We start from the raw sequence: 15,399 nt of genomic DNA on the forward strand, positions 1-15,399 counted from the left end.
CAGTTGCTTCCTGTCTTTGCTCCTGGTGGCAGCTGTGGTTTGGAAGATTAAACAAAGTTGCTGGGCATCACGAAGAAGAGAGGTTAAAATGACAAATTTGAATGCTATCTCTTAAATGGCTTTTTTATAGTTCTCTTGTATTTTTTCGTATATGCATAGTATTAACCTTCAGTTAAGGATAAGCTCCACTAATCTGTAAATGCTTCTGTTTAGGCATTGATAATAGTGTACTTTCTATTACAGTTTCAGTGACAAATGATTCTATTTCCTGAATGTGCAATTTCTGTGAAGCACAAAAAATAGGGGTGAATACCCTCTGTTCCCAGAACTCAGGTTCTGGACAGTATAAATACAAAACCATGGCAAATTAGGAGACTCTTTATTTAGATCTGTTTTCAAAAAAGAAACATCTGTTGCAGTGCTAACCGTATTAGTTCACGCATTCTTCTTTTCACCTAGCTGTGGACCAGCTTCCTAACTTTCATGTGTTTGCAGTGTATAACAAATTAATACTATAACCCCCCCCAATATTGTTCTTCCTTGATCGTTCCTGGTGCATTTGGTGATTTTTTTTTCACCACCATTTCTCCTTCTCAGCCATCATTGCACATCACACCCTGAGCACTCAGGGTGATCAAGATATGACAGCCAACAAGTTGTGGCTCAGTAATGTAAAGAATGTGTCCTTCTTTCTCATTTTTTAATCACAAATTCGGAAATGAATAGTAGAGCGAGCCGTGTTTGTAGAGAAGCAAACCCTGTGTGCTGCAAGGCAGATGACCGTAGCACATTCCCGGGGTTTTCACGCTGTGCCAGGCACTAAAACCATGTAAGGCAGAGCCCTGTATCATGTGCAAATAAAGCCAAGGTTAGGCTGGGCTGAGCGTGGCCGGGATTATTTTTAGCTTTGCCTGGTGCTGTGTTGTTGTATGCAAAATAAGAGTAGCTAGACTTTATTCAAGCGAGTCCATGTGCGATTTCCAAATGTGATTTTCTGTACCTTATCACCTAAGATGAGTTATCTTTCCCTAGGGGAGAAACACAACATGCCCCCAAATCCAAATGCAAGAAGTGAGATCTTCCCATTCCCATAACTTTTCCTCCCAGTCGATCTGCTGGGATGAAACTCTTGGCAGCTGCAAGCACCCATCTGCGCAACTCTTTTATTCAAAGGCATCTGATTCATACGTAGCAGTTGATCAAGAAGATTCTGAGGATTAATTTCTACAGAAATGAAGTCCTGTGCAAGTGCCCGTTTCTTGCATACCTTCAAGAATCTGTATCTGGTTTTACTTCCAGTGCAATAGTAGGAATAGCATAAAGTAACTCAATCTGTGGTTCTCGTTTCTTGTAAGAAAGCAGGATGATGGCTGATTATCTCTTCTCCCCTTCTTGCTCTTTCTGCTTCAGATAATTTTGCTCTTACTTGTGAACTAAACTGCATAATCTAACCAGTGTTTTCAAACAGATAACCCTTCATCTTGGAAATCATCTAAGTCTTCGAGGCTTTTTGTGTTCTCTGTAGGCAGATAAATTTTGACCACCATGCCTATTATTTTCCTTCTCACTCTTGGCAAGAAAGTAAGATGGAGTCAGCGTAATGTTTCCTGCTGGCTCCTGAGGTTAAATGTTATCAAGGAATGCATGAGAAAAATAGATGGAGAAATAAATACTGTGCTTTTGAGCTCGGTTAAGATATTTTTAGCAGTGGCCTAAATGAAAAATTTCTCTATAAATTACATGTACTTCAAGTCTGATACATCTTTTAAGAAAAAAACCTGGAGTGCTAGCAGGGTACTGGCATGTTCTAGTTTATTTAAACTCGGTTTACATGTGTGGCTATTTGAGAGGCAGCTCATCAGTACGTTCTTTTCCTGGCAGATTCCTGTCTGGCACCACTGTCCGTCTTGCTCCTTCTTTACATCCAATCAATCTTATCTTGCAGTTCATAGGTCTCCCTTACTGCGTTCCTCTGTTGTTGGAAGTAGTTGTAAACTTGGGGAAACTCTTTTAAATTTTTACCATGTCATCGATTAAAAAAAAAAATAAAGACTGCCTCCAGAAATGAAAGCCTGCTCAAAAGATCTTTGACTTTTCGGTAGTATCGAAGATGATTTTATGTCTCACAGTGTTCTTTTCACACAGACTCTCAGTAAATCCCATCAAGGCTCCCTTTAAACACCAGTAGTTAAAATAACAATTAACAGCAGTTAGCTACACTGCAAGTTTTAAGCGTACACAAGTTTGCCACTCTGTTTAAGGATGGTCTTGAAGCACGTGATTTTTAGGTTTGCCATTTCTCCTTCATTTGGAAGCGCCTGCGTTCCTTTTTCTGTTTACCCTGACAAGAGCCTTGGGTTACAGATTTGCATAAATTTTCATAGAATCATTGAATTGGGTTGGAAAGGACCTTAAAGACCATCCAGTTCCAACACCCTGCCATGGGCAGGGACCGCTGCCCCCAGCCCCATCCAGCCTGGCCTTGGGCACTGCCAGGGATGTTGCAGCCACAACTCCTTGGGGCAGGGCCTCACCGTCCTCATAGCAAAGAATTTCTTCCTAATGTCTAACCTAAAACTGAGCTTTTTAAATTTAAAATCATCCCCCCTTGTCCTATCACTCTCTGCCTGTGTAAAAAGTTGCTCTTCATCTTTTTTATAAGCCCCTGTAAGTACTGAAAGTGCCACATCCACCCATCTCTTGATCGACTGGGCACTCCACCACTTCCCTGGGCAGCCCCTTCCAGTGCTCTATCACCCTTACCATGAAGAAATTCTGTGTAATGTCCCATCTAAACCTCCCCTGGTACAGCTTGAGGGAGTTCCCTTGTGCCCAATTACTTGGCACCTGAGAAAAGAGACCAGCACCCTTCTTGCTGCAACCTCCTTCCAGGTTGTTGTAGAGAGTGTTGCGATGAGGTCTCTTCTGAATTTTCTCTTCTCCAGACTAAACAGCCCCAATTCTTCCAGCTGAGCCTCATATGTCATGTTCTCCCTTCACAAGCTTCATTGCTTTTCTCTCCACACACCTGAGCAACTCAACGTCCTTCTTGTACAGCGGAGCCCAAAACTGAACCGTGGAACTCCAGGTGTGGTCTCAGGAGTGCCATGTACAAGGGGAGGGGGACAAGCACTAGCCAACTCTCATCCAGCACCCCCAGGTCCTTTTCTCCCAGGTAACTTTCCAGCCACTCTTCCTAACCCTGTGCTGCTGCATGGGGTGGTTAGGACCCAAGCTGAACGTCGTGCACTTGGACTCAGCCCACCTAAGAATCCTTTCCAGAACCCTCTGCAGATCCTTCCAACTCTCAAGCAGATCTACGCTCCTGGCCAACTTCATATCTTCTGAGAACTCGGTAAGGGTGCACTCGATTCTCTCATCCGGATCATTGATAGAAACGTGAAACAAAACTGTTCCCAAAAAATGAGCCCTGGGAAAAGCTGCTGGTGACCAGCCCCCAGCTGGACTGAACCCCAATTTCTGTGACTCTTTGAGCCTGGCCAGTGCTTCACCCAACAAACAGCACATCTGTCCAAGCCCCGTGCAGGACAACGCAGTGGGAAACGGCATCAAATGCTTTATTAAAACCCACAAGGACAACATCCTTAGCCTTCCTCTCTTCTATTCAGCTGGTCATCTTGTCATAGAAGGAGATCGGGCTACTCAGGCAACGCCTGCCCTTCATAAATCCGTGCTGGCTGCTTCTGATTGCTCAATTGTTCTGTATGTGCCGCGTGGTGCACTGCAGCCCTGGCAGGAAATAGTTCTCCAATTTTGACTATATTTTTAGAAGTGGTCAAGTTACGTATACCCGTCTCCCATGGCTTGTGCCATAGTAATTTTGTGTGGCTTCTCTAATCTTAACCCTAAAGGAAGTAGAATATAATGAAATCTGAAGGTAATTCCCAACTATCAATCACTTCTGCTTCCAATATAAACATCGCTCGTGCCCAACTTCTTATCATAGTGCTGGGTGAAAAGTAGATAACTGAAGCTTAATCCAAGACATATATAGGGAAAAAAAAAAAAAAAGAGTATTTTGAAAGATGTAGTGGCCAAAATTAGTCCTGCAGTATTGCTTGGCAAATATGCTGGGAGAAGTCATACAGCTGTCTATGAGGTTAGTGGAACAGGGCAGGGAAAATTTATATCAGCATCATTTGGTTGCAACTACATTTGTGCTATTCCCTCCTGAGAAAGCGATGTGCTACAAATCCAGAATCTGCTACAGGATCTTATGAAATATATAAGATCATCCTTACTTCTTTTTCTTTTTTTTTTTTTTCTTTCAGCAGCTAATCCTCTTTGACCAGCTGCTTGCACATGTCAGTGCTGATGTTCCTCAACCTCACGGCTGAAAGGTTTTTTGGGTGGGCAAACATAGCGTAGCAAATGCATAGTTCTGGGAAAATGAGTTTGGAGCACTGAGCAAAAGTTCAGGTCTTGGAGAGTATAAAACCTGACCTGAAGTTAAAATGGGAACAAATTGTGTCTTATCAGGCAGGGAGGAGATGGGATAGTAAATTGTGCTCCAGTGAGCACCAAGTTTAAATATCTTCAGACATCTTAAAGAGGGAGAATGGAAATAAAAAGGCAGCTTTTATAGGAGGCTTAGGATGAAGTGAATGACATTAGGAAATAGGGATAGGATACCTTTCTATTTTGTCTCTGGAAAATTATATGTTAAATGTATCAAGGTGTTCACAGAGAATAATGCACAAAGTACGAGTGCAGCATTAGAAATTGAACATGCCCATCTGCTCTCTTGAATTTTCCGCCTATTGTTTCATCTTAGCAGCCAAATCTTATTCTCTTCATCCTCAGGCTGTTTACTGCTCCTCCACTTTGGGCAAGAAATAGCTCCTGTTAACATTTCCAGCGAAAGGAGCGTGGAGAGCAACTTGGCCAACCCAGCACAGCTGTCTGCGTGAGGGTCAGCTCTGCGGTTCTCCACGTCCCCCTGGGATGTGGTGGGAGCATCAACACCAAGCACACACGGAGACAACTAAATTTAGCTGCCTAGAGCTCAATTCCATCCTTAACGTACATAAAATACTCTACATTTTGACTCCTTTCTTGCCAGGACTATCCAGAACTGAATGTTTTTATTGTGTCCACTACTCAACTTATTCAGGATGGGTTTGTATATTGATTTACTGCAGGGATTATCCTTTTTCCTGACCTCATTCCTGAAACTTTTTGCACCCCAAGTGTCTTCAAAATGTAGCAGTGCTTCTGTTTTCACTAGCATCCTCTGCTGTAACATCTGTGAACACTGAATGCCATTTAGGCAGACTGATTTCTGTATGCGTTTTCACAGCTAAGACTTTCCAGAGGATGTGTGCTGTGTGTTATTTATTGTCCTGCCTCTGTTGCAGTCTGCTTCCAGCTCTCATCTGTTAGCATTTCATTCATCTCGTGTCTTGTCTTGTAGAGCGTGATTTAGGGTATCCTTTGTCAAAGAAAAGGATTCAGGACTGGAATATTTTCAAACTGTAACTGGAAATCAGGATCTTCATCACTGCCTAGACTCCCTGATATCAGCCCCGTGCTGGAACATAAAAAGGTCAGGCTATAAATATGCCTGCGTTGGGCAGTGGGCCATCACAGGCACTTTGTAGGGCATGTGAGAAACAAAATGTGCTGGCGATGAACTTTGCTGCTGTGTTCATCGAGCTCCCGGCAGCCATTTGACTTGTGGACCGTCTTGTTCGATAGCACCGACAGTGCTGCTCAGTGTCTGTCAGCTCGGAATAACGCATGAACTCGGCGGTGGGGGCTGCAGATGAAACACAGATTGGAGGAGTGAGGAATCACGACAAGCAGATAACTTCTGCGGAGGTCTAGATTGTGTGGTCAGCACGCTCGGATGTCTTATTACGGCGTCAAATGGAAACTCTGTGTGCAATATCTCTTTTTCAACAGTAGCAGGAGATTTGCTTCCCAGATTATCAGTATCCTGGAAAATAGGCTGAAATGATGGTGGTGGTGGTGATTTAACAGCTGCGTGTAAGTCCCCAGTTCCTGCATTTATAAGTAATAAACTAAGATCATATTGCTATTTTCTGGAGCTGGTTGTTAGTGTAGCGTGTCCACTCTGGTTTCAGCGATAGCCTGGGTGTTGCAGATGGTTTGGAAAAACACTGCAAGATTCATTTGTTATCTGAAAGATAAGTGAGAGACTAAAGTGTCAGAAATTACTCATTCTGTCCAAGGGAAAACATATTGAGATTTGATGATGCGAGTGTCTGTGAAAAAGAATCATGGAAGAATCACAACGGGACGAGGCTCTACTAAAATATCAGCCGAAGGCACAACACACAGTTTTTGAAACTGGGGCTCAAAAAGTTGAAAGCTGCTTTGTTTTTCTACTGGTTTTAGTGGCAAGAGTAGCAACGCCAGACATTTGTTTTGTCTGAAATCAGACTGTGAGTGCTGTTGGAAGGAGCTTTTCTGGGTCAATCCAAATCATGTGGTTGTGGAAACCACGTGGTGACATTCGGCGGCTCGTCCTACCCAGGAGGTCAGATGAAATAATTGTAGCTCTTTCCGCTACCCCCGAATTTAAAATCTATGAATGGGGACCAACTTCTGGAGCCTGTAGCCTTTTTCCAAAATACTGAGTGCTCTCTGCAGCGATCTGCACGTCTTTGGCCACCGACTGAAGGAAATTACAGGAGAGAGAAGAGATGCCCTGAAGAGGAAAACCAGCCCTAAATATGAATGTGGACAAGAGATTCTGGCTTAGGGGGAATTGGATGGTCTGGTTTTGTTTAAACGTGCTGTTGTCACTTCTGTGCCTGAGCTTGTGTCTGGCTGAACTTGCAGATGGCCAGCTCTGGATGGATTTGGATCTTTAATTTGTCTGCATTGGATGCCACCGTGTCACGGTGACAAGCACCCAGCCCAACACTTCTCACGTAGGCTTCTTAGGTGTTGCTGCTAGAGAATTTAAACAGAAGCTGGAGATGTTTTTCGTATGCCCTAAAAAGAGCTGGTGGACAGGATTTGGGATGGTGGTGTGATAGCCTAGCTTCAGGAGGGCTCAGCATCATTAAAAAACAAACAAAAAAAACACAAAACAATTGTATGTATATCGAATCTGTTGTCATTTCAGACTCCGAGGTCTGTCTCTGATGATAGGAATCAGTGGTACAGGTATCTAATTTAGCGATTTGGGAAACTCGGGGAGAGAAGCAGTGTCGTGTAATTATGCTGGAAGAGCTCGAGTCAATCAAAGGTGTGCTCTGCTATTGTGTAATTATCTGGTGTTGGTGTATATCCCAGTCTGCACGGACTACATGCTTTTGGTCTTTTCAGCAGAAATGATATCTTATTCTTATTAAAGGTCAGCTTTTCTGTGCCCTCCTACTGGGCATGATTATGATAAATAACTTACTTATCTTAATCAGCCCTGGATTAAATATGTTCTGTTATTTCAGCATGAGGCAACTTCCCAGCAGCTTTGCTTTCTGGTTTGTTAGAGTTTTGAAGTGTGGAAATGCCTGTTGAGAAGCATTTGAACATTAATTCTCTCCTCCTCTCTCTTTCAACATAGCCTGCAAAGTCAGTTACAAAACTAATTAGCTAACATTAATATGTGCACTGCTCTAGGGGCTTAAAAACTTAATTTTCAGTGATGATGGAAGTGTCAAAGAAAATTGTTTGTTTGTTGACTTACATGGTAGTTAATGTAATTGTAGCTAAACGCTGTAAATCACTTACTTTTGAAACAATGTGGTCCTCTTCGCGGAATATTTATTTCTTACATCTTTTGTGGCTTTCCTGATGCCCCTTTTTATTTTGTAGGTAGCTCCATTGATTTCTCCCCTTTCCCCCAAGGTTACCAAGGAATTGTAACATAAAGCAAAGGTTCCCACAATGGGATGCACACAAAATAATGTATTTTAAATAAGCATTACCTCAAAATAATGCATGAACACAAGTTGGTACCAACTGCATAGAAATGCAGCTTTGTCCTGCTGCTGTTGCCACCAGGATTGACACCTTCTCCAAAGGCCCTTGGGAACCCCAGGAGGGGGAGATCCCCTTCAAATACGGGCTGTGGGAGCCCATGAGCTGTAATTTTGGGAGATGTCATTACAGGAGAGCTCTGGGACAGGTTCTCAAGACAAGGTTTTCTAGCTTAGTCATGCAGCAGTGTCTGCAAATAGATAGTTAATTTGGGACAAATGGGACAAGCCACTTTCTGAATTCAAATGAAGCCCCAGTTCCTGCATGTTTTGGATGTCTGTAAGCACAAATGCCTGTCTGCCAGTCCAGCCAGTCTGCCCAGTATGCTTTGGAAGGAAAAGAGCACGGTCTGTCCTCTGACCTCAACAGAACCACCACGACTTGGGTTGGTGAGTTACGAGGTCAGAGTTAATAAGCCTCGCTGAGAGAAATTTGTTACCCTTTGCTTACGTATCCTCAGCGTACGCAGCGAGACCTCTTGGTGTTTGATTAGATTGAGTTGTGCACGTAGTGCAGAGCCTTAGGGGGAACAGGTAAGGGGACTGACTCAATCGAGTAACTTTGCAGAACTGATGCATTTTCAAAGATTGATTGGGAAGGAGGAGACAGCCTTGGTCTGCTTCTGTCACCCTCTCTTTAGCTGTGATCAGGAGGGGATGACCAGAGCTGCTAAATCCATGTTGGAGAATGGCACCTTCAGCATCCTGCATGGCAGAGCTGCACTTCTCAGCATGACATAGGAAAATCCCAAACATTTTTTTTCTGCCCCAATAACCCTTTTTCTTTTAAATATCTTAAACAACAAGAGTACAAATCAGTTTCTTTCCTTATCTTCTCCATCTGTTTCCTCTCTCCATGATGCTGGAGCTGTTACTTCCTTAAGACTTACTGCTGGTTGTGAGGTCTCTGGGTTTCAGCCCACTGGACCATTTTATCTTTGCAATACAGATAGGATAACAGTTCAAAACACACTACATATTTCAGGGTGCCCTGGCTTTTGAAGTTGGCTGTGGACAGCCTGGAGGATATGGTTGCTGGTTGTGCTCGTTCATAACCAAGTGGAGCTTGATGTTTTCCATGGTGGGACTGAAATACGGCGGTAGAGATGGCTGGGGTTCTGCAGTTGGTTATCATTGCTTTAGCTCTACAGCAGCATCCCAGATTCATTGAGGTTGTAGTATGAATCTTCAAAGGAGGATCCTTAGTTGTACTTGTGTCAGCAAGGTAAAGGACCACGTGGCTTGTTCTGCTGAAGTATCTTCAGCAAAAGTGCCTCTGAAACCCAAATGTTGCCTCCTCTGGATGCATGGAGTAGCTGTGCTGCTAAAACCAACAAGCTGTAGGTGCAGAAGGCTCAGAGTTTCAGAAATACTTGAAGGATTAGATCTACAAATTTGGGGAAAAAGAAAAAAATCTATGAAAAAGACTATTGCTCTTTCCTAGATCCCAATTTTAAAGCCACCTCCTTCAACCACAGGCTGGAGTAATGGTGCCAGACGTTCCTGCTGATAACCTCTGCAGCATTTTGTCCTGTGTCCTGAATCCGTCCTGCCTGCTGGAAATACTTCGCTTCCTTTCCCATGAGATCCTGCTTGCTTCGCCTTTCCTCTCCCTTAAACCAAGAGCTCATCTGTGCCCGTTGTTCTCTCTGCATACCCATGGGTTTTTTGTTGTGGAGCTTCTGTTTTTTTTCCTTTCTCATCTCGGTTGAAAATTGAGATGAAACTCGTGTAAAAACCCGCCTTCGTTACAAGTTATAGATGGCTGGTTCGGATAGCTTTTAAAACCCATTCTTTATAAGGAGCAAATAAAATCCCAAACCCGTGCCTCTCTTCTGGAAAACCTGGCATCCTTTCAGCCTGACAATACCGGAGCCCGATCCTGAAAGGTACCAGAGCCCTGTGCTCATAAAAGAGGCTCCGCAGGGGGCAGTTGCTGAGATTGATGGTAGCAGGACGGTTATACAGAAACCAGGGACTGCTTTATTACTGTAAATAAAATGTTCAGGCTTTTCCTGTCAGAAAACACAGCACAGGTTATATTAGTCAATTAACCTGGTAACCCGGGTGGCTGTTTTTCTTTTGCATGAGCGGCCGTGCCGCTGCGCACAGGGAATGGTTTTCCTGCGTCCTCGGGTGCAGTGCTCCCGTCAGTCACCCACTTCATCGTGGATTAACTCCATGGGTATGAACATAAATCGCTACTGGGATGAAGCTCTTCTTTCCATGAAAAAAATCCACGCAGATGAAAGTTGTGCAGGTTCTCATTTGAAGTTTGTGCTTCCTTCGGTATTAAATGTCCACGGTGTGTTCCCGGACACGCTTTTTAATGTGTTTTTATTATAAGCCTGTCAAACGTTTCGCCTTTAAGATCCTCTTCAGACCAAGGTGATTAAAAATATTCCCAGGTTGTCCTATTAATTGTGTGATCTAGAAACCAACGCTTTGCTGGAAGAGTATTCAGGTTAATTATTCTAAAACTCAGAAAGCAAATCATCAGGAATGGTGGTGTGCCGGGTTAGGGGGTATCTTGACATTACCTGCTGCTGCTTTCTAATGACATTCTCCACATCTTGACTGGGGAAGTGCCACAATTTCTCCTTCGCAGCATAACAACACATTTTAATTAAAATTTTGATACACCAAACAAATATTGAAGGATATATTCGTGCATAGGTTAAACACGCACTGCGTATGCCTTGGGGGAAGGAGTGACATTCTGGTTCCAGAGCAATTATTTCTCAAATTTGTTCTTAATTTTCAGGGAATTGGTTTTGTAACATGGCTTGTGATGCACAAGAAAACGGTGTTAGGGAAAGGGTATTCTCCTGGAGGCTTTTGCTGGTTTGGTGACTGTCTGGACCTTTGGTTTTACCAGGTTTGGCCACCGTTGTGCTGAGCAGCAGCTGGCTTTGGGACAGCCCAGAAACGGATGACTTTCCTTCTCCGGTTCAGCAAATGCAAGCAGGAATATTGCTGTCAGCACTGCTTTTCCCATTGCTCACTCGGAGGCAGCTCAGCTTTCGCAGCCCTGCCCGGGGTTTTATTTCTTGACGCTACTGTCGACTTCAATAGGAGTCATGTTGCCAAATTGCACATTTGCCTTAGTAAACTGAACTTCCTTCAAAAGAGCTAATAGCTTGCAGTTCGTAAGTCTCCTGGACATCTTCATCAGGACAGCTTGTTCTTTGGTTTTATAGCTATTAAACAAAGCGCTTTATGATAGCTGAAGGGGACAATTGCAGGAACAACAACCCAGCAATCTGTTTCACACTTGCTTTAGTCTGCAATCTGCTGGTGTGCTTTAAATATTCGAAAACTCCTCGACTTCTTTTACCCAAGTGTGAGGTCCGCACAAGTTTGCTTGCAAATACTTAGTGCAGCTCCGTTTGTGTGAATTTCTTGTGTTTTTTTTTTCTTTTCGGTTGTGACAGTATCTACAATCTGTTCTGATGGGCTTTGCTTCTCTTGGTCTTCCAGAGACCGGTGTCTTCTGCTGCGTGCAGTGCAGCATCCCTGGGTCACCGGGGGCACAGTGCCTTTGGTGGTGGTTTCTTTAGTGATATAAATGATCAGTTAGGGCTCGAAGCATCAAATCAGCCAAGCTTAAAGGGGGAATGAGGATGGTGGTAGCATAGAAGGCATTTGGGAGAGCCTCAATCCACCATACAGATAGAATATAACTAATGCTGCTGCAGCTCTGTAGTAATGCTAATTGCATAATGCTGCAAACAACAGGTGGGATCAGGCACTTTGCTGTTCTTAAGGGTGAGACTGCTGGTTTTTACACGCTATACAAGGTATACATCTCTCCCCTTATTAAAAAGGGGCGCTGAGACACATTACACCCACTGCTTCTGGGAATTAGGGTCATGGCTTCTGCCTCCAGTTACTGGTGGTGCAGCTCGCTGCTGGTGTCGAGGATTAGCAGCCGAAACCAAGCAGGAGTGTATGTGTCCACAGCTTGGCTCCAGCTGAAATGCTGTTTCTAGTCCTATAGGAAACATTATTTTGCCTTCAAAAAAAAGGGAGCTGCATCATAGTGCTTAAAACTGCTTAAGAGCACAATAAAAGATGTCTCGTGTCGTGGAGGCTTGCAGGGATTTGCTCAGGAAAACGTTTTCTGTTGGAATAAAACATATTGCAGCAAGGACGTATTTGTCATTTGATGCATTTGCTGTGTTTAGAAAGGAAACAAACAGAAATAATTATTCAGTAGCCACCTGACAACATTTTGCCAGTGCTGTTAGGAAAAAAAAAGTCAGATCCTTTCTTACAGTTGGTACGGACTGCTGCTAGTTTAATTTTAAAATGGTTCCCACAAATCTTATGGAGTCCTCCTATGCCCCGGACAGGTGATGACAAACAGCTAGGGGATCACAGCTTGAAAAGGAATTAGCTGCTTTATGGTAACTTAAGTGGATGGGTTTTCCTTTGCAAGCAAGTCAGGCTAAGACGGTGCTGTACAGCTCTACTTGCAATGACTTGTTAAACTGTAGTAACGTGAATATTTACAATTACCTGTGCCCTTCATCCTGTTAAAACACCAGGAGGTTATTTTCCCGTGTTCACTGATATCCCTTTGCGTTGGGCAGAACCTCTCCGATGCGTGGTTTTTCCTCTTTGTGTTGGAACAATAAACTAATAATATTATTTTTCTGTTTATCAAATTAGCAACTACTCCGTGAGATGCAACAGATGGCAAGTCGCCCCTTCGCCTCCATCAACGTTGCCTTAGAAACAGATGAAGAACCGCCAGATCTCATTGGGGGAAGCATAAAGGTGAGAGCTGGTGCTTTAGGGTGGTCCTCACCATAATTCATCGTGGGTACTTGTTTTAAACTGTGGTTAATGCAATAATCCAAAAATCTCTATTTGCCAGGTATCTACGAGAAACTATAAGTCTCTGAGGGCCAACAGATCTCGTTTTCATTTGATTTGATACCTTCGGGTCTATGTTTACAACTTTTGGGCTGGTTTAGCTGAGAGCTATGCTGTTTGTAGGGTATGAGATTTTGTGTTTGCTTTGTTGGTTTTTATGCCTTGTAATAGAGAAGAATGCGGTTTTACACGGCAGAACATTTGGCTAGAAATAGCTATAGGTACTGCAAATAGAAAGCATTTTTCTGCGATCTCTCAAATCAAACAGGAATATAATCATGTCTGTGTACTGTAATAGTATCAACATATTTCTGGCTATAAATATATTTTCAAATACATCTTGTGATACATAAATAGGAGTGTGGAGAAATCATTGTCTAAAACCTGCCTGGCATGTTCTTAGTCACAGCACGTTGTATTTTTAGGAAACACGTGTTTAAAAGGAGACTAATAAATTAAAAGATCTTTTTTAATGTCATGCTTCCACTAGCAGACTCATACTCAAAAAGGAAAAGTTAAGAACTTGAGAACATTGATATTTTTTTTCTTCTGTCTAAAGTAGCTGTGGTATTTTATTCACACTTCAGTTCTTTGAAGTCTTCTTCATTAATCCAGGCACAAAGTTTCTCACTTTCTGCTACTGTGGCAAGAAAGCAAGTTATCCTTTTCTATCAAAAATGTGTGCATTTCAAATATTTTAAAGCACCCAAAAACAATCTGACCCCAGAACCTCTGTTTGGTGGATATTCATATTTAAATATTGGCCTTAGCATCAGGAAATGTCACAATTAAGGTCGCCCCTACAGCCTTAGCTCTTCTTTACACAAATGTGAATACAGTCTTTCATGGCAAGCTGCAGTACTTTTTTCCATCTGATTCTTGAATGGAAGAGCAGAAGAGAAAGATTCTCAATACACTGTTGTAGTTTTGTTATTTGTCCTCGTTATTTACTGTATTTCATCCAAACCTGTCCCAAGCTTTGAATGATTCCTGTGACTGCTCCATATTTGAATACTTCATGAACTAATCATCGCTACCTCTTTAAAGCTAAGGGTTTAGTGTCCCAGCTTTGCAGGTAGGAACTTTCACAGGTAGAGAAAACAAAGTAAAATTTGCAAAGGCACTCAGTAATTTGGGGTAATGGATTGACTGAGCAACTAAGCTGACCTGTGCCTGGGACTCCTTGGAGGCCCAGGGTGACCATACTCCTTGTTGATGTTCATTTTACTCCTAATCATTCAGTTTTTCTTTGTTTCTGTAACTTCTAATTTTGTTATTATGTTGATAGGGATTGGGAATCATTGGCCTCTAACAGCTCACCAAGACTTTGCAATACACGCTTGTAAAATTGGGCTGTTGCCCAACGTGTTATAGCCTTTTACTCACTGCTTCATTGAAGAAGCAGAGGATGTTTATGATGTTTCCATTGGGATGGAGGCATAATTGTGTGCGTGTTTGTGGGGCTGGTGGTTTTGGGCTACAGTCTGTCTGGGCATTTCCCCTCCCCTCTTTCCATTATTCACATTAATTTTGTAGAAATAAGCTAACTAAAAACACCACCCCTATAGGATCAGTCCAGAACAAAGCTGTCCTAAACTTTTTGATCTCTGACAAGTTTGTCTGCGCTCAAAGAACTGCAGAGAAGATGCTAAACTTTGGATCTCTGCTGTTCTGATGTGTGTTATTTTTCTTCTTGTTCGGCTGGCAGTGCTCGTTTCTTTTTCATATGAGCTTTTTGTTCCCTTGCTCCTCGGTACCTCTCTGCTTTTTATTTTCTTCTCAGTTTCTCCTTTGATTAGAGGAATGCAAAAACCTCCTTTGAAGTGCATCGGCAGACAGGATTTCGTCTTTCTGGCACTAGCAGCTCTATTTCCTTGCATTCCCATGTCTGCCGTCATCGTCCATATCCCACTTGTCTGACCTCCTTGGGTTACTCAAGAAGGGATGGAGAAGCCAATTTTAAGCATAATAAGTAAGACTGTGGACAGATGGACATATGTCCCTTTTCAGACCCAGAAATTGTTACCAACTGCTAATTACCCTCTGTGCTGATAATTCAGCAAGGCGTGCAAATGCTTCTTAATCCATTGCAGACAAAAATGAAGCAGTCTAAATCAGGCAAATGGCACAAAGTGTCTGCAGCAACCAGGAGCCAAAGAGAGGACATGGGCTATTGTGCCAGCAGGTAACTCCATCTGCTGGAAGACCTACGTGCAGAATGAGGATGCTTTTCCATGACAAGGAGAGAAACTAATTTTATTTATTTATTTATATATTTTTTTTACTGATAGCTTGCAGAAGTTACGTAGGGGATGAAAGCATGTATGAAAGTCTGGAGTGTTTCAGCAAAGTTGAAGCTGAGAGGAGAGGAGGTGCAGGAGACGTGTAGGTTGTGAGCAGCATGGGGAACAGCCCCTCTGAGACTGCCTAACCTGCTGGATGCTGCATGTAAGTGAATTTTATTAGAAGTGAAAAAGCAATCTCGATATCTCCGAGGTCAGCTTCAGTGGTTTTCTCTCATCCCTTTTCCGCCTGCATGTGAGAA

The 15,399-nt window shown here is 42.9% G+C and overlaps 1 protein-coding gene across 2 annotated transcripts in view; it reads left to right on the top strand.

Annotated features, from left to right (window-relative positions):
• ATRN (attractin) overlaps positions 1-15,399 on the top strand; it is a 145,251-nt gene that overhangs the window by 113,818 nt on the left and 16,034 nt on the right. The window contains exons 26-27 of one of the 2 annotated variants that reach the window (XM_027455845.3): positions 4-82; positions 12,648-12,755. In XM_027455845.3, the coding sequence (XP_027311646.3) occupies positions 4-82; positions 12,648-12,755 (187 nt within the window). Of the gene's footprint in view, positions 1-3; positions 83-1,032; positions 2,071-12,647; positions 12,756-15,399 lie in introns of those variants that run through there. The other variant, XM_072037910.1, reaches the window with a different exon arrangement.

This window comes from Anas platyrhynchos, chromosome 4 (genome assembly GCF_047663525.1).
Source record: "Anas platyrhynchos isolate ZD024472 breed Pekin duck chromosome 4, IASCAAS_PekinDuck_T2T, whole genome shotgun sequence".
In the NCBI taxonomy this organism is placed as follows: domain Eukaryota; kingdom Metazoa; phylum Chordata; class Aves; order Anseriformes; family Anatidae; genus Anas; species Anas platyrhynchos.